The sequence below is a fragment of the Colobus angolensis genome, unplaced genomic scaffold, assembly GCF_000951035.1.
Source record: "Colobus angolensis palliatus isolate OR3802 unplaced genomic scaffold, Cang.pa_1.0 Scaffold4, whole genome shotgun sequence".
NCBI classification, from domain to species: Eukaryota; Metazoa; Chordata; class Mammalia; order Primates; family Cercopithecidae; genus Colobus; species Colobus angolensis.
In genome coordinates this window covers 6,652,966-6,677,232 of record NW_012117376.1, presented here as the reverse complement: position 1 = coordinate 6,677,232, position 24,267 = coordinate 6,652,966, and the positions used below count along the sequence as shown (strand labels likewise).

General features: G+C 44.9%; 2 protein-coding genes across 2 annotated transcripts in view; one reads left to right on the top strand and one right to left on the bottom strand.

Annotated features, from left to right (window-relative positions):
- CSMD2 (CUB and Sushi multiple domains 2) overlaps positions 1–24,267 on the bottom strand; it is a 621,011-nt gene that overhangs the window by 333,114 nt on the left and 263,630 nt on the right. The gene's annotated exons all lie outside the window — the stretch shown is intronic.
- Positions 1,074–5,337, top strand: HMGB4 (high mobility group box 4). Its single transcript, XM_011955376.1, has 2 exons — positions 1,074–1,491; positions 3,409–5,337. Exon 2 carries the CDS (start codon positions 4,728–4,730, stop codon positions 5,253–5,255), a length of 528 nt encoding a protein of 175 aa, XP_011810766.1. The 5' UTR covers positions 1,074–1,491; positions 3,409–4,727; the 3' UTR covers positions 5,256–5,337.

The window sequence follows — 24,267 nt, the reverse complement described above, 5'->3', positions numbered from 1 at the left end:
CACATCTCCTCTGACTGTGACTCTCCTGCCTTCCTCTTACAAAGGCCATGTGATTCTATCAGGCCCGCCTGGATAATCCAGGATCATCTCCCTATCTCTAAATCCTTAGAGTAATCTTAGCTACAAAGTCCCTTTTGCCAAGTAAGGAACAAATTCACAGGTTTCAGGGCTTAGGATGCCGGCATCTTTGGAGAGGCATTCTTCTGCCACTTGCAGATGCCTTGCTCAGAGGGTCAATGCAACCAGTGAGTCCCACTCCATAGAGGAAGGAGCAGGAGGGGGATGAAGGAAGTTTCAAAGCATTTGACAAACACATGCCTATGTCAGGTATTTTTATGTTGTTGCTGTGGCCTGAGTACAGAGGGTTTTGAAAAGCTTACCTGATTCCACCATGCTCCAAAATTTGAGAGATACTTTGACAGAGATATGCTAAGACCATATGCTGATGTAATTGAGGGTAAAATCTGGCCCTGTGATTCCTGGAGGTGATGGATCAAGAGCAGGGTGTCTTTACCCTGGGTGCACATTGCTATTAACTGGGAAGATGTTTTTTCAAAAAATGTTATTTTGAAATAAGAAAAGAGTGCAAAGATGGTACAGAAATGTCCTGTATACCCTTCACCCAGATTCCCTAATGTTGGCATCTTACATAACCCTGGGACATGTGTAAAAACTAAGAATCAGCAATGGTACAGTACTATTAACTAAATGAAACATTTTATTCAGATCTTCCCAGATTTCCACCAGTGCCCCACTTTTCTTTCTGTCCCAGGATTCAGTCTAGCATCTCTCATTGCACTTGTCCTGTCTTCTTGGTTTCTTCCAATCTGCATTAGTTTCTTAGTCTTGCCGTGGTTTTTTTAAGATCTTGACATTATTGAAGGGTACTGATCAGGTGTTTGGTAGAATGTTCTTTATTTCAGTTTGTCTAATGGTTTTTCATAGACCTTGGCTATGGATTTTTGGGAAGAATATCATGGGGGTGAGATGCTCTTATTATGGCATCACAGAAGGGGGTTCTGTGATCTCAGCATGACCTGTTATTGATGATGCATACTTTGATCACTTGGTTAAAGTGGTGTCTGCCAGATTTCCCCAGTGTTAAGTTACTGTTTGTCCTTTTCCATGTTCTATTCAATAGGAGTGGGTGGCTAAGTCCAGCCCACACTGTAGGAGATGGGGAGTGCCAGCTGTTTTTATTTCTCTCATTTCAATTTGTTTCATCCTCATGGCTTTATTATCATCTCACTACTTCTCAGAGATATGGTTGTAATGAGCTAGACTTGCCCAAAGTTACTCAGCTATAAATGGTAAAGCTAGAATTTGAACTTATATCTGTCTGGCTTCAAAGGCCATGTTCTTTCCACTTCATGTTATTGTCACCAAGTAAAGAGGATCTCACAGTCTCCAAGGTGGAAGCTCCCTCTCAGCTTGTCTGGATGGTGTTTTTCAAATCCATCCTTGGAGTGTGACCCATCAGTGGGTCATGAGGTCAGTCTGTGGGTGGCATTTTAAATAACAACATAAAGTAGAAGTGACTAGAACAGAGTAGAAAATAAGAGTACGTCATACAAGTAGAACATTTTTATCTATATATCTTCTCTGTGCTTTGCTACCTTTATCCTTGTATGGAGATAAAAATAGCCCTCCCATAGGCTTGTTATGAGGATTGAATAGAACGATACACATAAAGTGCTTAGAAGAGAGGCTGGCTCATATTAAGTATTATATAAATATTAAGTATGTATGTATGTAAATGAGTTATGATATAAAATGTATTTCTTATTGCAGACTGCAATCAAGATGTTTGAAAATACTGAACTCACATCTGTGGATGACGAGTTGGCAGATTCATGACCCCCAGCTTGCAGCTTATTTTTTTTAAATAAGGTTTTATTGGAACACAGCCACACTCATTGGTTTAGGTATTTTCTATGGTTACTTTCGGGGTATAGTGGCAGAGCTGAGTACTTGCAACGGAAACCCTGTGGTTCACCAAGCCCATCATATTTACTATCTGGCCCTCTAGACCAATGCTCCTGCCTGGAGGTCATCTCAAAATCTAGGGAATATTGGACACCTCTTCCTGGGCATGTGGTCTGGTCATGCCACTGTCCTTGCAGGCATGCTTGCTCTGCAGACCACTCCGGGCTCTGTGACTGCCAGGCACTTGGATCTCCAGAAGCTCATTACTCTTCTCTATTAAACTGATGCCTACATGGTGAAAGGCTAAAAACATGGTACTTTGGTTAGGGTCCCAGCAGGAAACAGATGGCCACTCAAAATTAAAATAATTGGTGAGGGCAGAGTGTGGGAAAGTAGCAGAGACCTCAGAGGCTCATAAAAGTTGAGCTTTTACCACCCTAGGCATAAGGAGATAAAGAGAGGGGGCAATGCCTGTACTGGAAGGAGAGAGTCACTTAGAGAGAACATCTTATGAGGACCAGTGACCTTTAGTCCAGGGACACAGAACCAGCTACAGGTGACCCTGGGGTGGGGATCCAGGAGAATAAATGCCTTGACCTAATTTTCCTCCATCTCTGATCTCCTATGGGGGACCTCATTGACCAAAGTGAGATGGAAACCAGAGGGTATGGGATCCATTGATGTGGCTCATACAGACCAGCTTCCCAGGCTAGAGAAGGCTGAAAAGAGAAGGTTGGAGAAGGCTGGAAAGGGGATCTGGAATGGCAAATCTCAGATACCCAGCACACAGCATTGATTTAGGAAGTCAGATTTATTTACCTTTCCTAAGCTCCCCTAAACAAGGACTTTAGGGGAGATTGACATAGCTTTTCCCTTTTACTGCTTTTTCTTCTTAAATCTGTTAGCTTCCCGATAGCTATTGTGGGTTAATCTTCCTGGATCTTATCATCATGAGAGAGATGGAAGGTTATGAACAGAGACACAGATAAGCTACTGTGTGTGTGTGTGTGTGTGTGTCTGAGCCTGAGCAGAGTCTGATTAATATGTGGATTTTCATTAAAGTTCTTCCTCATGTCCCATCTTTTGATCTCAGAAAGGAGCTGTGTCCCATTCTTCTATGCAGTCCTGCTCATGTCCAGCAAATGTGTGAGTCAACCTCCGGCCCCTTGGGAGAAAGAGCCAGGGGAAAAAAGGCTACCTAGGCTGAGAAGTGTCCCCAAAGTAATCTGTTCCTTTGCCAGACCCCCTGCTAGTCCAGACTTCCTTGACTGGCACTTGATACTTTATAGGCCCCCAAATCCTGCCACACAACTACAGCTTGTCCCCTGGAGGGGCTTTCCTGGCCAGTCCAGAATGCTCAATTTATGAAAGATCATAAGCTCACACAGGGGAAGGGGCTGGCTTGGGCCACCATCTTGCAGCAGAGCTGGGGCAAGAATTCAGGATTGGAGACTCTTATTAGTTTCCATCTTTCTTTTACAGAAGATGAACGTTGAAGTCTTGGAACCCTGGGAATGAACCTGGAAAAATTCAAAATATGGTCGTCTTAGGCAAGTTTCCTTGTCCGGCTCAGCTGCTGAGACCACGCATCTGGACCCTCAGTGCCCCGGCAGCAGCTCTGTGCAGGCAGGATGAAGTATAGGCTTAGGTCAAGCAATCAGCAGTCAAAATCCACACTCCCACCCGTGAGTGGCTCTTCAACCTTGAACATGTTACTTTTTATGTTAATGAAACCTGGTTTTCTAGTCCTATAGATTTGGGGCTATCATCAACCATTAAGTTATATTAAACCCAATGCCACACAGGCAAGTACCTAGCAGTGTCCAAAGGCCCAAAAAATGACACTTTTTCATCTTTTCTCTTCCCTCCAATTGAAAGACTAGTGGAATATCCACAACTACTTTGACCAAAAGCCAGAAGCCAGCCAGTTTGAGCGTAGCTGTTACAGCTTTGTGTTCTAAACCTAAGAAATGGGGACCCTTCACACGAGAGTGGGGAGGCTTCTGGATGTGCTACAAATTCCATCTCATTTTCATGGACTCAAGTGTTAATTAATAAAATCTCAAGGTTCTCCTCCCTCTTTCCCCTCACATTTCTTCAGAGAAACGAAGAGTTCAAACTCACAGCCCAAGCGCTCAGGTTTTAAATTAGACAACTTTGTCCTGACAGGAACCAAGTCACAGCTGTCATACCTGATTACTTTTAGAGTTACTACTAAACCCTTTGTATGGCATGAGCTGCCACTGTTCAAGGCAAACAGAAAGACTTCACATTTTATCATGACAGCCCTGGAGCTATCCACCTCCCTATGTTCATTATTCTCAGCCTGTCTTTGGAAGGGATGATGTGGCATCCTGACAATCGTATAGTGAGGAAAGCAGACCCCATGGCCTGTCACTACAGCCTAGGGATTTTAAGCCCCCAAAGTGCAGCAAAACCCACTGCCTCCAGAAAGCCAAGGAAAATTATTTCTGGGGGACATAGCTGCCTCATAGCCTTCTATGAATGAACCATCATCTTTCATGAGAGGCAACCATTGACCCTCAAGTAACTAACCAGTAAGAACACCCGTACACAAATGCCCACAGGTGTTGGCTGGGATTGACTGGTTTGTGGATGATGTCACAGTTTCCCTCCTCTGACTCAACAATGTCATTACCACTGAAAAGGCTGAGCCCTGACTGCAGCTCTTGCAGACAGAAAAATTCACCGCAAGCAGAGCACCTTCTAGATTGCTCCTGGAGTGTGGGGACAACAGTCTCTCCTGTTCAAGTTACTGAATCCAGAAAAAAGATGAACTTATGAACATGGGAAAAGAAATCCAGCTAAAGCCTAAGGCAAATGTCTCTTCTTACATCCACTTTTTGCTGAATTACAGAAACAGATTCAAGGAGCAGCAGCCAAATACCTACGTTGGCTTTAAAGAGTTCTCTAGAAAGTGTTCGGAAAAATGGAGATCCATCTCAAAGCATGAAAAGGCCAAATATGAAGCCCTGGCCAAACTCGACAAAGCCCGATACCAGGAAGAAATGATGAATTACGTTGGCAAGAGGAAGAAACGGAGAAAGCGGGATCCCCAGGCACCCAGACGGCCTCCATCATCCTTCCTACTCTTCTGCCAAGACCACTATGCTCAGCTGAAGAGGGAGAACCCGAGCTGGTCGGTGGTGCAGGTGGCCAAGGCCACAGGGAAGATGTGGTCAGCAACGACAGACCTGGAGAAGCACCCTTATGAGCAGAGAGCGGCTCTCCTGAGAGCTAAGTACTTCGAGGAACTTGAACTCTACCGTAAACAATGTAAACAACGTAATGCCAGGAAGAAGTACTGAATGTCAGCTGGAAACCGGTGCAGAGGGAAAAGAATCAGGCAGAGCTGATGGATCCAGTTTGAAAAAATAAAATGCCATTCAATCATATTTCCTGTTCCTGGTCTCATGCGTGGCATTAGAGTAGCTGTGACTGATGCTTTGTGGAGGAGGGAGTGGCTTGGTAGAGAGAGATTGGGGCAGGGAAACTGATCTTGAGGAGAGGAAGGGAGAGGAGGGGAAGGGAGAGGAGGGGAAGGGAAAGAAGGGGAAGGGAAAGAAGGGGAAGGGAGGAGAAGGGAAGGGAGGGGAAGGGAGGGGGAAGGAGTGGGATGGAGGGAGAGAAGGGAGAGGAGGGGGAGGGAGAGGATGGGTAGAGAAGGGAGAGGAGGGGGAGGAGGGGAAGGAGAGGGAGGGGAGAGGAGGGGGAGGGAAGAGAAAGGAGGGGAATGGAGGGGAGGGAAAGGGAGGGAAGGGCTAGCTTTGAGAGAAGTGTCAGCAGTAAACAAAAGGTGTGACTTGGACCACTGGGTGGGAGTCTCCAGGTGTAAAGTAGCAGCAGTCACAGAGGTAGAAGCACCCTGGTTCTGAGTAGTGATCCAGGTTAGAGGATCCTACTCAGTGTCAGGTTCAGGAACATGAGGTCTGACTCTGCTAAGAAGTGGCAGGACTGGGAAGACTGCCAGGGCTAGAAGGCCTAGAGTTGAAGCTCCCACTTCAGGCCCCAGGAGAAACACATGATATCTGAGTTGAGATAGGCCTGAGGGGACCCAGGATTTCCAGCAACACTTAGATATGCTCAGTGGGGCCAGGGTGAGCCCCAGGGGTATTCCTTAATCAGGAGGAGGCAAGGGGCAGATTTTACAAAAAAAAAAAAAAAAAAAAAAAGCAAAAAAAAGCAGGGGACTGGGGACCAGAGCAGTTGTTTTTCAGTGGATAGAGGTATAATATGTGGCATCCACTCCTCTTCCTCTTGTTCACAACACCCTGACTCCCTTTTGTGACCAAGGCTGATCAGAGGGCAGGATCGCCTTGGCCACAGTCATTGGCTCAGTGGTGGGCATGTGACCCAAGTTGGTCCTATCAGGGTGGATCTCTGGGCCTGTGTAAGGAGTCCTGGGGGACACTGCAGTCCAGGGAATGTGGACAGCCATTTGCCATCTCATAGGGCCCAAGAAGGAGGCCGAGATGGTAGAATCCCTGTGGCATCTGAATAGTCTCCGAAACTTTTCATTGAAGATGAACGACACATTGCATTTTTTCCCTGAGGTGGTTTGACTTACGTTTTTTTTCTACTTGACTATAATTTGACACAAATGGGATTGTGCTGTAAGTGTCTGTCCGGTAACTAGATTTTTCAGGCAAGAATATACTGTGGGCAACATTCCATACCAATCAATAAAGACTGAAATGGAACATTTTGAAATGGTTCTTCTGGCTTCTTGACATCAAAAATACTGGGCCAAAATGCAAAGCTGCTTTTTTTGTCACCAGTTTATACATGCAGCAGACCTCCCTAACTCCACCTCTAAGGACCCCTATTCCATGATAGAGGGACCTACACTTTCTACTCTACTGTGCTGAAAAGTAAAAATACATATTTTTGAACAGTCTTTTAGAACTGCACGAGCCTTTAGGGGATGAGAGGTAATACAGTGATTTAGAAATTCAGGGTCTGGAAGCAAACAGGTCATTTGCAGAGGATTTTCATGTGCCAGGCCCTGTGCTGGGTATGGAGAGGCACATTACGCACTACTGTTAAGTTCCCACCCTATAAAAACTTTCCTTCTGACAAGAGAGATGGACTTGGGCGTAAATTGCAGCACTGCAAAGCAAGATGATGAAAGTGAATATGGAAAGTAATAGGGGAGGGACTGGGGACCACCCACCAAGCCTATGCTGCAGTCTTCATGAAGGAAGCAGCCTTATTCCACTTGACAACTTTGTAGGCATGCTGGCAAAATTCCCATTCCCCATTCCCCACAGCTGCTATTCCAACTTGGCTCTGCTTCCCTTCCAGCCCAACCTCCACCCTCTCAGGAGATGCCCTCATTTTCTGCTTCATTGAGAAAATAGAGATCCTCAGATATAAATGCTCTCAGCTTCCTTCATTCTGGAAATGTAATCCATACCCATCCTTTCCTCTTGGTCTCACCCCTCACAGAGAGCTAACCCTCTCCTTAGCTCTGCCCCGCTTGCTGCCCCCTCCCCGCCTCCCTGGAGCCCTTGCTCCTTACTTTAAGGGTGCTGGCCCTCCAGCCTGTACACTCATACAAGTTCACTTGATGCTATGATATGGTGGTCCCCATCTTAATGTTGGCAGGACTTAGGGCAAGTTCTCATTCCTCTGAGCCTTCTTATCTGTGCAAGGAGGATAATGCCTGCCTTACAGGCTGTTTTAGCAATTAACTGAGGTAATACATGTAAAAGTATCTGGCATAGTTCTAAACCTAATAGGTAATGTAGCAGATATACTCTAGGCCTGGTGTTCACACCCTTGTATAATCCCCTCCTATTAAGTGTGGGTTGGACATGTGACTTTCTTCTAACCAATAGAATGTGGCAAAGGAGATGGAATGTCACTTCTGTGATTATGTAATGATAATACTACATATTGCTAGCCACTGCTCTAGGGATTCTCCTTGCTGCTTGATGAAATAAGTGGTCAAGTTTGAGAAGTCCATGTGGCAAGGAATGACAAGGAACTGTGGGAAATGTCTAGAAGCTGAGGGTGGCCTCAGACCATCAGCCAGTGAGAAACAGAAGTTCTCAGTCCAGCAACCACACAAGTGGGGAGGTGAATCCTTCCCCAGTCAAGCCACCAGAGGAGAACTTGGCCTTGGCTGACCAAGGTCTCAAGCAATGCACCCAGCTAAGCTGTTACTGAACTCCTGACCCCACAGAAACTGTACAAATGTAAGTTTAAAACTATACATGTTTAAATCATATGAGTGTATTTTGTTTTAAGCCACTAAGTCTGTGGTAATTTGTTATACAGCAATAGAGAATACATTACTCAATAAATGCCCTCTTCCTTATAATTCTAGAAGAGTCTGTCTTTAATCTTGTTTCTATCTCCAGCCTCTACCTTCCCCATTTAATTTCCTTTCCTTTGTTACCAATATCTTGAAGGTGGAGGGCCACCTCCTACCCTCCAGTGCTAATTAGATCCTGACTTGCATTACCCTGTAGTGGTTCCAGTTGGGTTGTCTTGTTTCCAACCTGAAATGTGGGCTCTTGGTGGGCAGCAGCTGTGTGATGTACCACACTCCTCTCTGGGAAGAGGGCCCCCACACAGCTAGGCCCCAGCCCTCATGCCACCCCTTTCTGATTTCCTGTGTGATTAATTATGTGAATGTGGGTGGCCAAGTCAGAGTTGACAACAGTTTGCAGTTCCCCTGCTGAAAACTAACTCCATTAACAGTCCTTTATGAAAAAGACAACAGGAGGGTCTGAATCTGCTGGTTTCTAATGACTGTAATGTAATGACAGTGGAAAGAGAGGGAGGGAAGGAGGAGGAGAAGTTGGGGGAGCCTGGACCTAAGATAATGGGTAAGAGAAAAAGTAGGCAGACAATTTGGTGTGGTGCCAGCATTCCAGGCCCACTCAGCTGGCCTCAGGTGCTCCTGTCCTTGAGAAGAGGAAGGCAGGCCCATCACCATCTCGATGACTGAATCACTCAACTCTGATCCTTCTCTCCTCAACCCTTTTCCTGTGTTCATGTAGTCATTAATTTACTTACTCATTAATTCAACAGATATTTACGTAAATCTTATGCCTGCAATATAACAGCAACTATTCTGGTGCTGGGAATACAACAAGGTCCCTCATGTCTCACATTCTGGTGAGGAGAGACAGAGAATTAAAAAAACAACAAATAGGCCGGGCACGGTGGCTCACACCTATAATCCCAGCACTTTGGGAGGTCGAGGTGGGCGGATCATGAGGTCAGGAGTTTGAGACCAGCCTGATCAACGTGGTGAAACCCCATGTCTACTAAAAATATAATAATTAGCCAGGTATGGTGGCACGTGCCTGTAATCTCAGCTACTCAGGAGGCTAAGGCAGGAGAATTGCTTGAACCCAGGGGGCGGAGGTTGCAGTGAGCCAAGATCGTATGATTGCACTCTGGCCTGGACAACAGAGTGAGACTCCATCTTAACAAACAAACAACACAAATAAATATATCGGATCAGTTTTTGATAGTGTCAAGTACTCACTAGAAAACAAACGTGGGTAATGAGATAAATGATGATGCATAGGGTAGAGGGCACTTGAAATGGGTGGTCAGAAGTTTTCTGTGGAGCTGGCATTTGGTTTTGGATTTAAAGGGCAAGAAGGAGCCATACAAGCCAACGTGTGCGAGAAGAGTCCTCCAAGCAACAGGGAAGCAAGTGCAAAGGTCCTTGCAGAAGGGAGCTTGGCATATTAGAGGGACAGACGGAGGCCAGAGCAATTGGAGGTGTGAACAAATGGGCGAGACGTGGTTGGAAGGGTGAAGGCCTTAGCAAGGGGTTTATGTGGAAATCTAAGTGTAACTGAGAGCCACAGAGAGATTTCAGTAGTGGACAGCCACATGCTTCCATCTTTGACTTTGTGTTGCTGATCATTCTAGAGTCTTCAGAGACTATCAAGTGCCAACAAAGGGATTAACCCCTTGCCCCTCCAAAGGACTGCAAGAAATAAGACACCAAATCCATGGCATATTTTTCCTTAGGAAAGAAGGGAGATAATGAGAAGCCTCCACTTGGTATTCCTTGGAGTAGCTGGAGTCTAAAAACCAAATGTGGGAACTGTGAATCCTCTCTCTGGGATATGTTTTCTTAGGAAGTGGAGGAAATGGGTGGGCATGGGTGGCAAAATATTCCAGGGGAATACTTCTTCCTGGGCCTTGTGGGGAACAATTCCCAATAGGCCAGTGGTTCTCAGCTTTAAGCCGGTGTTAGAATCATCTGCAGGGCTTATTAAAACACAGAGTGCCGGGTCTCACCCCCAGAGTTTGATTTAGCATTTCTGGGAGTTGGATCTATAATTTGCATTTCTGAAAGTTCCCAGGTGATACTGATGCTCCTGGACCCAGGACCACAGACAAATTCTCATTCCCTCTGCGTAAGAGGCATGACTCATCTGGTGGGTTTGGGAGGAGGAGCGGACCATGCTCAGTTAGCCCTCCCCACTCTCCCTTTCTCTCTCTCCTCATCTGCCTAGCTGCAGAGCATATTCAGACAGCTCGCCAATCAGTTCATCAGTAATAAAGGTGACATGCTGATCCTCATCTGCTCTTCTCTTGCATCTGTCAATTGATTCTGCACTTGAGGGGGGAATAAGTATATTTATTTATTGGGTTTCCCTCAAATTCCAACAGAGAAGTTGATATCAGTTGCAAAACAATCAACTGGCATCTGGGCCACACAGCAGCATAGGAACCTTGGTTTCAGCCTCCACTAAAACGTCAATTATTTGGGGGCAAAAAACGTCCAGTTCCTGGGCCTTTAAGATAGGAAATCAGGTCTGTGGATGGGGTGAGGTCACCAGGATGTGGTCACAAAGGCATTGATGCCCCTTTGTCCTATCATGTGACCACTTGTCACATTTCCACCAAACAGTATCTGCCCCACAGGTGTGCTAGGGACTGAATGAAATGCCTGGGACATCATCATAAGTGGTGTCTGATGCTAAGGAGTGCCCTAGGAATGGGGGTGCCTGCCCAGTCTCTAAAGGAGGGGTTCAAAAGGCAAGAGCAACACACAAAAAGATAGTTTCAAGCAGGAGAAACAGTTTGGCCAAAGGTCCAAAGGGGATATGACCCTTCAGGCTGGCCTTGGTCTCTGGGTTGGATTACCAATGACACAATGAACATTTCGTTATGAGGCCATCCCTTGAAGTAATTGCGTTGCAACAGCTCTCCCTACCCAGTGCTCCATTTCTTTTTTTTTCTCGCTCTGTCGCCCAGGCTGGAGTGCAGTGGCTGGATCTCGGCTCACTGCAAGTTCCGCCTCCCGGGTTTACGCCATTCTCCTGCCTCAGCCTCCCGAGTAGCTGGGACTACAGACGCCTGCCACCTCGCCCGGCTAGTTTTTTGTATTTTTTAGTAGAGATGGGGTTTCACCTTATTAGCCAGGATGGTCTCGATCTCCTGACCTCGTGATCCACCCGTCTCGGCCTCCCAAAGTGCTGGGATTACAGGCTTGAGCCACCGCGCCCGGCCCCCAGTGCTCCATTTCTAATGCTTTCTCTGCTCTGGCTGCTAGGTGACATTTCTATTTCTCCTCTTCAACGGTGAAATATTTCAGAGGTTGTCCATCACTTACAGTAGTCTGACATGGCATAATCAGGCCAGTGGGGCCTTGCTAGTTGTGCTGTCCCTGATACTCACTGTGGAAGGCAGTTTCTGAAATGGCTCCCAGTGATCCCCAACTCCTGAAATTCATACTCTGTGTAATCCCCTCCCTTTGAGTGTGGGCTAGACCTGGTGGCCAAAGTGATAGGATTTCACTTCTGATGTTAGGCTGTGAAAGGCTGTGACCGTTGTCTCTGGCTCCTCTGTCTCACTTGAAGCCAACTGACATGCTGAAAGCTGCCCTGTGGAGAGGCTCATGTGGCAAGGAACGGAGGGTGGCTTCTGGCCAACACCCAGTAAGGAACTCAGGCCCTCAGTCAAACAGCCTGCAAGGAACTGAACCCTGCCGATAACCATGAGTAAGCCTGGAAGTGGACCACTCTTCTGCTGAATTTTGAGATGCCTGCAGCACCAGTGGACACCTTATCTGTAGCCTTGTCACGGACTCAGCTAAACTATACCTGATTCTTGACCCATAGAAACGAATAGGTGTTTCATGGCACTAAGGCTTCCGATAATTTGTTACAAACTGAAATGATGAGTACAGATTTTGGCATCAAGAGAAGGATAGTGTCGTGACATATACCTAAAAATGTGAGCTAGCTTTGGAACCAGGCAGTGGGCAGAGGTGAGGAGTATTCTGAGGTGCTTGTTAGAGAAATTTTCAATTGCCTCAAAGACAACTGAAGACACTAAAGAAATCTGGACTTTGAGGATACAGCTGGTGGAGGCTTAAAAGAAGTGATGAACAGATTATTGGAAACTGGAATGTCTTTGTCCATTTTCTATTGTCTGTAACAGAATATCTGAAGCTGGGTAATTTGTAAAGAAAAGAAATTTATTTCTGACAGTTACCAGTTACAGAGGCTGAGGAGTCCAAGGTCAAAGGGCTGCATCTGGTGAGAGCCTTCTTATTGGTGAGGACTGCCTACAGAGAGGACTGCGCATGTTGATGTGCCTGCTCAGGTCTCTCTTCTTCCTTTTTTTTGTTTTTGAGATGGAGCCTCGCTCTGTTGTCCAGGCTGGAGTATAGAAGCGTGATCTCAGCTCACTACAGCCTTCACCTCCTGATTTCAAGTGATTCTCCTGCCTCAGCTGCACAAGTAGCTGAGACTATAGGCATGTGCCACCACACCTGGCTAATTTTTGTATTTTTCATAGAGATGGAGTTTCACCACGTTGGCCAGGCTGGGCTCGAACTCCCAACATCAAGTGATCTACCTGCCTTGGCCTCCCAAACTGCTGGGATTACGGCACGAACCACCATGCCTGACCTCTTCCTGTTCTTATAAAGCCACCAGTTCCATTCCTGTGATAACCCATAAATCCACGGATGGATTAACCCATTCATGAAGACAGGGGTCTCACGATCCAATCACCTCGTTAAGTCCCCACCTTTCAGCACTACCACATTGGGGATTAATTTTCCAGCACATGACATTTGGGGGACCCAAGCAAACTGTATTATGGAGGAGAGACATCCTTGTTAGGTAGTGGTAGAAAGCTTAGTGCCACTATTGTCTGCAGTTACATGGAAAACAAAATATTTACCTAATAAACCTAGTGATTTAGCTATGGAGATGTCCAGGCAAAGTGTTGAAAATAATTTCTTCTTACTGCTTATGTGAGAAGAGAGAGAAGAAAAAGTTAAAGTGAGCCAGGACCTGATAGTTTTGAAAATTCTCAGTCTCCCAAGTCAGCAAAACGTACTAAAATTAAGAAATGGCTTTTGAGCAGCACTGTCAAGAAAAGGTGGTCTGAGATAAAGCTGAGGGTGTGGCTGTGGAGCCTTTGGTTAAGACCTCAGAAAGATCAAAAGATCATGGTATTATTCAGTCATACAAAGGCCCTTTAAAGAGATTAGGGTAGGCCTCACAGATCCTCCAGATCAAATAATAGGGACTCTAGGAAGCGAAACAGCTGTCCCTTGGCCATCTTTTCAAGAGGTTCAGGTTGAAAAGTGTTTAGTCCTCAAAGAAATTTGTGGGTTTGGCTTTTGTGTAATAGAGGGAATCTCAGTGCAATTTATAGAAGAACCAAAAAGTTTTTGAGAAAACCTACAAGAAGAAACACAGCTGGTACAGAAACGAACAGAGACATAACAAAATAAAATGAGACCACTGGACCCCTAAAATTCGCAGCAGGAAACAGACTGAGAAAACAAGTCAGCTTTAAACACAGGTTTCCGTTCATGAAAAAGGAAGGATTACTCAGAAGGAAGAACTAAGAGTTTAGAAGGTGGAGCTAAGAGTCATGGAGAATTATCCCCAGGCTTTGAAACCTAACCAAGAAACTTCCAGTCTTTTCCTGGCTGGATTTCAAAATTGTTATGGACCAGTGATGCCTTCGTACCTCACATTTTCTTCCCTTTGAGTAGCAGTGTTTACAGTCATTGCTCTATGCCTAATCTGCCATTGTATGTTGGGCATATAGGGGGCATATAATTTATCTTGTTAGCTTTTCAAATCACCAAATCTGTAATAACAGTATTCTAGAACTTGTACTTAAGGAATTATACCCAAGAGCCTCATCCACACCTGCACCTGATTTAGATGATGAGATCATGGACTTTCAGTTGGTGCTCTCATAGGAGGAGATGTTTAGAGACCTTGAGAAGAAATGATTATATTTTGTGTGTGAAAGGGACATGTATTTTGCATGTGGAAGGGACAGGAATCATTGGAGAGCCAGAGGGTAGACTGTGATAGGCAGCTTCAGAAATGACTCTAAGTGTTCTTTCTCTTCTGGTATTCATGTCCTTGGTGCAATCCCCTCCCTTTGTGTGTGGGCTGGACCTAGTGATTTGCCTCTAAAGAATAGAATACAGAAAAAGTGATGAAATGTCACTGCTCATATCAGGTTATAAAAGACTGTCACTTCTGTCTTATCCTCTCTCTCTGGCTCTACTCTCTGGCTTGCTCTGATGAAGCAGCTGTGTTGAAAGCTTCCCTTTGGAGAGGAACTGAGGGCTGTCTCTGGCCAATAGCATGGAGGAATCCAGCAAACAATTATGTGAAGAAACTTGGAAGCTTGTCCTCCCCTCAGTTGAGCTTTGAGCTGACTGTCACCCTATTGGACACCTTGATTGAAGCCTTATGAGAAATCCTAAGCCAGAGAACCCAATTAAGCCACACTTACATTCCTAACACACAGAAAATATGAGCTAATAAATGTTGTTTCAAGCCACTAAGCTTTGGAGTAATATGTGACACAGCAACAGACACCTAATGCACCTGCCCTAAGGTCCTGCTACACTGCATTTTCCCCAGAAACACTACACTCTCTCCCTCTCCCCAGGGCCTTTGCACATACTTCTCATGGCTGGGATCATCTCTCCTACCTTTTAGGTCTGGTGGACTTCAACCTGTTCTACAGGGCTTAAGTCAGGTATCCCTCCCTCTAGGAAGTTGTCTTTGATGCTCCAACTCCCTTTTATGTTCCCATAATAGCTTATGTAAGTCCATACAATGCTATCCCAATGTACAACACATTATAGCAACTGTCCCCCTAACTGGTAGAGAAGGGAAGGGATCTTGCCTTATTTATCCCAGTGCTCTAAAATCTAACACAATGCTGCACATGGAGTAGAATGATAATAGCACACTTTTATTGAGTGCCTACATCATACCTGGTAAGAAATAATTCGGTGCAGGATTTGGGCTTGTGTTAGATGATTTGGGTACTGTTTGAAGTCATTTAATGCAATTATTTTACTCAAGAAAAACATTCTTGAACTTTAAACACCCCATTTTACAGACAACTTGAAGAGCAGGTTAGGTGCTCAGTTCATGCTTGATTGAAAATGAACAACTGAATCATGAGAAGCATGTTGTTTCTTCTGTCCTGTGTCTCCCTTCTATCAGAAACTCTTTGCAAATACCAGAGTTGGGCCAGAAGGCCTCCTGGGCATCTGGATATCCACTTTGTGCTTGACTGGTTATGCTAGGTAGTTTGGTATTTCCAGATAAATACCTGGATCTATCCCTGGGTGTCTCAAAGGGAGGGCTTGGTTAGCACCCAGAGAGTTTGATGGGCACCAGAAACCACATCTCCAGCTCTTTGCCCACAGCTGTGCCTCTGGCTCCCAGATAGAATCAGCATTTTCCTCTCCCCACACCCTGTCATTGTAAACAATGTAAATTCCTCGATACCCATGATATAATGAACAGATGTGGCTCTGTATTTTTAATGTATCATCTGCAATTAGCAGCGGGCGTGGAAGAACTCTGTGGTCCCTGGGGCTGTCCCTCGCTGATGCAGCTGCGAGTACATTTGCGATAAAGAATCTGGCCAGGCTCCTCTGGCCTGCACAGCCCTGGCAAGTGGGTAAGGGAACTTCCATGTGCAGAGTATCTACTCTGCCAGGAAGTGGGAAAGGGCCGCCAAGGCCTGATCATCAGTCCACTGCTCATCTAGCCCCGCCTCCCACCCATCTATGCTGTCGAAATACCCAGAAAGGATGTCCTTCATTGGGATCCCAAAGACAGGGCAGACAACAGCCTCCAATGTCATGGGCAAAACAGATTTTTCTAGGTTTGAGGTCTGCAGTGTAAAGATCTGTGAAATGCAAAAAGAGAATGCTTCAGTGCCCAGGGCAAACATAAGGGGGTGGGGGCGAATGCATGGACTTTAGAAAAGAAGGGGGCTGGTTAGTGAGAGCGAACGTATGCTCCTTAGCTCTGTCCAAAGAGGAAGGGCATTTCTTACAATAAACGTCATGCTCATGACTGACATGTATTGGGTGTTTACTATGGACTAGGCCCTATTTCTAAGTGTTCTCCAGGCATCATCACATGTAATTCTAGAGGCAGTGTCAGCTCCCGGCCAATGACCACCATGGACCTCCCTGTAGCTGAACAAAGTTGGGCTTGCTGACTGGTGGCAGTGAGGGAGAATGCACACCACAGGGAGCTGTGCAGTGTCTCAGAAGGTAAGAAATAATTCACTGTAGGATTCGGGCTTGTGTTAGTTGTCGGGGGGAGGGTTCAAGGAAGCAGAGCTTTGCCTTGGATTGGAGACTGTCTGGAGGTAGGTATAATTCTCTGGTTGGGTACTTCATAAATTTTATTTACAAGGCAGGAGGAATGAAGGAAGATGACAGTAGTAATTGGTAAAGAAGCAGCCATCACTCACATCAGTCAAGAGGTGGAGGGAGAGGGGCTGTTAGGTCATCTTTGCATTTTGAATAATGTTCTTGTTTTTGTCTGAGTTCATGCTGCTGAAATGGTCTTGTTTTTGTCTTAATATATCAGGGTCCTAGAGTGGCCTTGTCTGGCATTGACATTCGATGAAATTGTTTACGGTCAACAGGAGAACCCCAAGGTCTAGGTGTGGGTGCCAGGCCAGCTCTCGGCAGCACAAGGCCTTACTGATAGTGCCAGGCCAGCTTCCAGCCATCAGGGGCTGCTGTTCTCCTTCTCAGCAGGCTCTGTTACTATGCCAGTTTACAGAAATAAAGAAATTGAGGCAAAGACAGATTAACTGGTCTTAGTTGTCTCACAGCTGGGAAGTAGCAGAGATCCCAGAGTCCCTGAAAGTCAAGTGAGCATCAAGAGACAACAGAGGGAACTAAAGGGGAGAGTTTGTAATTACAGGAAGCCAGGCTGACCATGAGGGGAACTGGTCAAGAGATAAAACACAGGGTTTGTAGTCAGAGATGTCTGCCTTGGGAATCTGTCATTGCCACCTACTAGCCACAATTGCCTGGGCAATTTGTCGAACATGAGAAATTCACTTTATTCTTATGTATAATGGCAACACCAAAAGCTGTTTCTCAGGGTCATATGGGAATAGAATGAGAAGACATGGCATGAAGCACTTATGTACCACTTGGGACACAGATGCTACCCTGAGCATTTACTGCACGCCAGACACTTTTCTAAGTCCCTTGCATGTATTTACTCATCTATTACAGCAACCCTTTATAACCTGTGGCTTGCAGGTGAGAAATTGGAGACACAGAGAGGTTAGGCAACTTGCTGGAGGTCACACAACTATCAAGTAGCAGAACTCAGGCATCCTGGCTGCAGCACCCTCACTCTACCATGTGTCACAGTAGCTGTGGGGTCATTGCTCCTTCTCCTCTCTCAGTGCTCCAGATCATGAGCTTCAAGACCCTAGTCATATTCTGATGGTGATTTAATGCCGTGGAACTCTCAAGGCCCCAGACTTTTGCTTGCGAATGGATCTAAGCTGCTTGCTTGGCTCTGGTCCGGAGAGCATTCATTTCCTTTTAGAAGGTCAAAACATTCTTGGCATGACAGATAATATAGATTCAGATTGCTGCAGTCCATAGATCAAATAAAACATAGTATTGCCTTATTAGTATTTCTACACTTTTCAGTAAGTAGTAGAGTCAGAGAAAAACCCTGAGAAATGAGTATAAACTAAAGAGGGTAGAAGAATGACTCAATGCTGCAGCACAAGCCCTCTTTTGGCAAGATTGATGTGTGGGCAGAAGGCAAATGGCTGCTGAGAGGAAATGGGCCAGACTTGGCCGGTCTTCTTCTATCCTGTAATGGCAGAAAGCTATTCAGGATGGCTATGGCGCACAGCCCAGGGCTGACTCAGCATTGCCTCTCCCTAACCTGTTGAGTGGGTTTATAGACTGTGTCACAAGTTCTGGGAGAATGAGAGGCCAGGATTCCTGGGCCCAGTGTTTCTGATAACAGAGATCCTGTGTGCCATGACCCCCTCCAGTCCTTGTCCCACTGGACTTGTCCCCCTTGTCGCACTGGGGGAGATGAGGGCCTGGAACTCACAGCAAAATTATCTCTGTGGCTTGATACAATCCCAGATCCTCACCATCAACCTTTGTAAGGCTCATCTGTTCTTAATTATATCTCCAAATCCCAAGGCATTTACAACTCTGAGAATTTGGGAAATTTAGCTGCTTAGAGGATTCGTAATAATCACAAAATCCCTGGTATTTACAGAGCTCCCTTTTGCAGACTGTGAAAGGCAGATAGACAATACTGTAGTGGTGAAGACACCCTGAAATTGCTCTCAAGTTCTCTTCACTGAATGCCAGGCCCTTAGTCTGTATTATTTTGTGTAGCTCAAGGGGGCAAATTGAAAAGAATACTTTTTCCCATTACTTTCTGAGAGAGACCAGAGAGAAGAGAGAGGTTAATTTAATGCAGAAAATACACTGAGGGTTGCTGCCAAGCCCCTGCCCTCTTCTCAGGATTGCGCTGCTGAAGGGAGGGGTTCCTGTAGCTATACTGGTACGAGCTGAGCTTGCCCGTTTCTAGCTGCAGCTGACTGGACAAGGAGTGGACACTTGACTGATGAGCAGAGCCAGTCAGATTCTCTCTTTTGATAGTTTGAATTAAGAGATGTGGAAACTGGGAGTCGGGTTCCTGGATTTGACGATCAGGCAGACTCAGGGGCTTGAGTGACCATTTGGGACCAAGCAGAGAGAAGGGGAATAGACCATGTAATATCTGAGAGTTGCTTTTCAGCACTTTCTGCCCCATGTATTTGTTCAGCAAACTCTCTGATTCCTAAGCCAGGAGCCATCCCGTGAGGCCATTACTGCAAACAAGCTGAAAATCCTGCTTTGTGTTTTTTGGACACAACATGCTTTCCTTCAGCTTCAGTAGACGATGAGGCCAGCACCACATGGGCTAGATGTACATGAGATGTGAGCAACCACACTTCCCCTCTGATGGGGACAGACAGCCTCACAGGTGAATGGGAGACCTGCATGTGGTCCATTCCAGACACCCCTGCTGCTTTTATTAGAAGCCAACATGGGCCTCCCTTGAGCTGCCAGGTGTTAGGCGCAGCTGCCCCTGACCTCCCTCGCCTACAGGAGAAGGACTGAACAAAGTCTCTTCAAAGGAGCCATTATTGTGACACAGCACAGCTGTCTGCTCCCCTCGTTGATCTGACAGTGGCAGCAGAGGCTGAAAGTAGCAGTAGAGGCCCAGGAGCACAATTCAATGAACAGCCCTCATTGATCCGTTTACCTGCTTGATAGCTGGCCAAACTCTCTGTGTCCGAGAGACACCCATGGAAGGTCAGAACTGGAAAGACGCCTTAGGGAGTCCTGAGGACAGTCCAAGATTGTCACAAATGGGAAACGCAAGCCCTAAAGATACTATTGAGATATGACCTTTCCAATTTTAATCAAGGGAACTCAGGTAACTCCCACTATTTATGGGACAGCCCTGGGGATGGGGAGGGGGTGCTGTTTTGCTTTGTAGTCCTATTTGCCACAGGGAGTAAAGCAAAGAGAATATTTATGTGAATCCATAGGACTGAATCATAAGCTCTTGAACGAAAAGAGAAAGCACATTCTTCTCACTGAGGTAACAATGTGTGGTCACTAGTTCAGAGCTCCCACTGTCCCTAAGCCACAGGATGCAGACCAACACAATCAAAGAGTTCTCTCAGCTGGAGGTTCCAACTGGAGTGTGTGAGCTGGTGGCTTCTACGGTGCCAGCTTTTGCTCAGCCTTTGCTTGGTCACATATTCAGGGTCGACCTACCCTGTCCCAGTGACAATTGTCTCCAGCAGGAAATTCATCATGATCCCCTTTTCCACTTGTCAAGTGGATTCTGGAAATAGTCTGCTATCCTCCCCACCACCTCCCACTAAGATTCCAGGAGCCAGGGATTTAGTCCCTGGAATCCCTGCAGCCTTGATCATTAACCACTCCACCTAAGTGTGGCCCACCTGTCTGGTTGGTCTGCTTCAATCTCTGGTCCCATTTCTTGCTCTCCCATGGGCTAGCAGTTTCGTGAAACTGTTTCTGGATGGGTGGACTTTGGGCCTACTCTCTCAAGGGCTGGGATTTATCTGCCCCATATCTATTAACCTACAAATGTCCCTGACCTGAAAGTCACACAAATACCTGAATCATGTGACTACCTCATTCCCTTAGACTTTGCCTTCCCAAAAATGCCAGTCCTGATGAGGGTAGGAGATTTTGTCTTACAATATTGGGTGGCTGATAGCAAGCACTGGTATCTGTCCCCAATTCCTGCTCCAACCACCAGCACTATAATCATGAGCATTGGTTTTAGATGAAGAGAGAACTGACTTTGAATGCTGTTCCCACTACTAACTGTATGAACTTAGCAAGTTAGCAAACCACATTCTTCTGAGCCTCCTTCTTCTTGTCTGTGTAAAGGGTGAATTAAATCCTACTCAAGGTGATAGGTGTAGAGCAAATGAGAGAACAAATGAGACCATGAATACAAAGAACTTAGCATAGTGCATCACACCTCATACTAATATGTAACACTCATTGAGAGTTTATCATATGTTAAGTTCTACGCAAAGTGCTTTGTAAACATTATCTTATTTATTCTGCATAGTAATCTACTAAGATCCTATTATCTAAATTTTTAAAATGAAAAACCTGAAGCTTGAAAGGTTAAGTAAATTCCTCAAAGTTAACAGCTAGTCAGTGGATGAGCAAACACTGATTGTGACCTCATGGAGACCAAAGATGATAATTTATCTAATTTAATGTGATTGTATAATACCTGTTATATACCAGGCACCCCAAAAATGTATGTTGAATGAGTGTGTGCCTCCCAAGTCAGTGCCCCTTTGCATAGCTGGGTTGAGAGTTCACCTCTGCCAACTTACTGCTTCTCTCTCTCTCTCTCTTTTTGAGGGAGGGCATAAAGCTGTTTTTATTTCTGCCAGCATTTGTGTTCTTATCCCTAGTATGGCTGTTACTGGATCTTTTAATACATTCAAACTTTCTATCTGAATGGATACATTTCCATACCACCTACTCTTTAATCAGAGATTAAAAGATCTTAACTCAGAGATTCAGCACTTGGACAGAGCTAGGATTTTTGAGCTAATGTGTAGTTGGTATGGGATTTGCATTTAAAAACTATTTACATTAAAGTGTGACCCACAAATGAGAAAATACTTCGCTCTTCACTTCTAGCTCAGTGGTTCTGGCTCTCTCTTTCTTCTTATAGTCTATGAGATGAGAAAGATTTCCATAAAGATTTTATGAGTCCAAGAGAAACATTACTCAAACAGGATTTATTTCAAAGGCATAATTCTTGTGGCACGCTGTTTAAAGGGGAAGCAAAGCTCATATTGGTACAATTCTTATACTCAAAGTACAAATTTTGCAGAATATCCTCTTAAGGCCTACCAAGGGAACAACTTCTTCAATTTGGTTCAAATTAGCAAAATATAAAGCATTTTCAGCATCTCTGGGCTCATACTTGAAACCAGTGATAAGCAACAACAAGAATATGATTTTTCCCCATTCACCCTGAGACAAGGAGAAAGGTAATTACTGTATTTTTATTTTCAGACCTTCATACTCTGGGACAAAAATATATTTATGATGCCCAGTATGTGCCAGGCAATGTGCTGAACACCGCAAGGCAAACAAGGCATATTTTCTGCTCTTAATGACCGCGCTGGTAGGGGAGAGACATGTACCCATAAGCAACATACTACGCAGTAAGAAAAGAGTTACGACAGAAATAGATACAAGCTGGGAACTCACTCTGGAATTCTGTGGGGGCGTTTATTGTCTTTTGTCTAGTGGACAAACTCCTATTCATTTTCCTGCAACCCTCCTCTGTGAACCCTTTCCTGATCCTCTGAGACAGAGTCAGTCTTCCCTCCTTGGGGTTCCCACAAATGTTGAAGAAAGGTAAAATGAGAATGACAGCTACTAAATAAGTAATTATTAAGTATATAAAAACTGTTCTGTAGGAGAAAGGGGCAGGAAATAATTAACTGTCAAGGAAGAAGTGGCGATGCCTGAATTAGTTCTTGAAAAATGTGGGGAAGGTTGTTTTGGCTACGGAAAGCAGGAAGCATGAAGGCATGGCAGTATGCATAGTTATGATGTGTTTATAGAATGCCAAGCAGCTTGGGGTGGCTAAAACAAGGTGCAAGGGAGGGAATGGTGTGGGGAACTGGAGATGATGGGGACGAAGTGACAGAAAATGAGGGAGCTGAGTTGGGATGGAGTCTGATTATAAAATCTTCTGTTAGAAAGTTTGTTCCTAATCCTGTAGGTGGTTGGAGCTCTAAAAATACATTTTAACTTGTACTGTGTATTTAAACTATATATTCAGTTTTGTATATTGATTTTTTACTTAATATCCTATATTAAGCATTTTCAAATTTATTTGAATATTTTTTGAAATTATAATTGTAATTGCCACATGTTATATCAGTCACAGGTGCCATGGTTTATGGAACCATTAATATTGGACATATACTATTTCCTTTTCCCCATTATAATAAATAACGCTGCAGTGAACATCCTTGCACATATCATTTTGCACTAGCCTCTCACTGTTCCCTAGTTCCTTGGTATAAATCCCTAAAAGTGGTATCCACATTTCACATTTTAATTCCTACTGTGAAAAGCACCTTCCAAAAAAGTTGTGCCATTTATAATCCCACCAACAGGACATGAGGCTCTAAGAGGTTCAGAGACTTGCCTAAGATTAAACAGCTGTGAATGGACAACTGGAGTCAAATGTGAATACTGGTATCCAAGGGGCTATGGCAGAACTTCTGTGGGGAGATGGGAGTGGGGTGGCCAGAGGTAATTCAGTATGGAGGACTGAAAGTGACTTAGGTGAAGATTGATGGTCTAATGAGACAGCTTCAAAGGACAGGCCGTCAATGGACAACACTTGTAATTTCATACTTTCTCTAAAACTGCCTATGTCACGACTCTTCCCACTTGAGAATGTTCAGACCAAAGAGAAATGAAACATATCTACCTTTCTATTGACTGTTAATCCTTTGTAGAATCAGGCATTAGACTGGCATTAGTGATAAGGGCACATGTGAAAACTTGTCTGCTCCTCTAAAATTTGGTTCAAGGAGGATTCCCCATTAATGCCCCGAGTTCACTGCAGAGGTCAACACTGAGCATACACTTCAATCATCCATAAAGGAAAATGGGGGTACCTATCTCTTTGAGGTCACAGCATATGCTTTCTCAGTTGTTTCTTAATTAAGAAATGACTCAATAAAGAATGAAAGATTCAGGATCCAGAGTTCTCTCAATCCTCATAGCTTGAATTTACTAGCTAACTTCCCCCTTTGCTTTCTTTCTTCCATTCTTCTTTCCCTCCTTTCTCTTCCTCCTTTTCTCCCATTCGTGGCTACAGATGCTGTCTAGGGCCAACAGGAGTACCAAATTCAGGGAATCAAGTTATCAAAGCCCCATATCTTAGACATCACAGGCTTGAAAGGGATTCAGAGTCATGTACTCCAGCCTACTTCATAAACTCTCTTTACCACGCCTTCAGCTGGTGCTTGTCCAGTCCCTCCTTGAGTCTTCCAGTGGTCTCGCCAAGGAAGCTATGCCAATTTACTACAAAGGCCTTTGCACTGAGTCAACGTTTGACTCCTGCAACTACCCATTGGTTCAGTTTTGGCCAGTTATTCAAACTTTCTTCTATAGAATGCACATTTAGCTACCCCCAAACAGGTGCCATTTTCCTCTCAGTAGGTGATATATTGGAATATGTCTTAGGCTTTGGAGTGAAAAAGACCTGGGCTTCCAACATTGAATCTGCCACCAACCAGCTATGTGCAGTTGGGCAAGTTGCTAAGTATCTCCGAGCCTTAGATTATTTCCTCGACAATACATGATGACACATTTCCCTCACCTCATTGACTAAATGAAATGTCAATAGTATGGCAAATTGTGGATGGTTGTTAGATGCTGGGTCC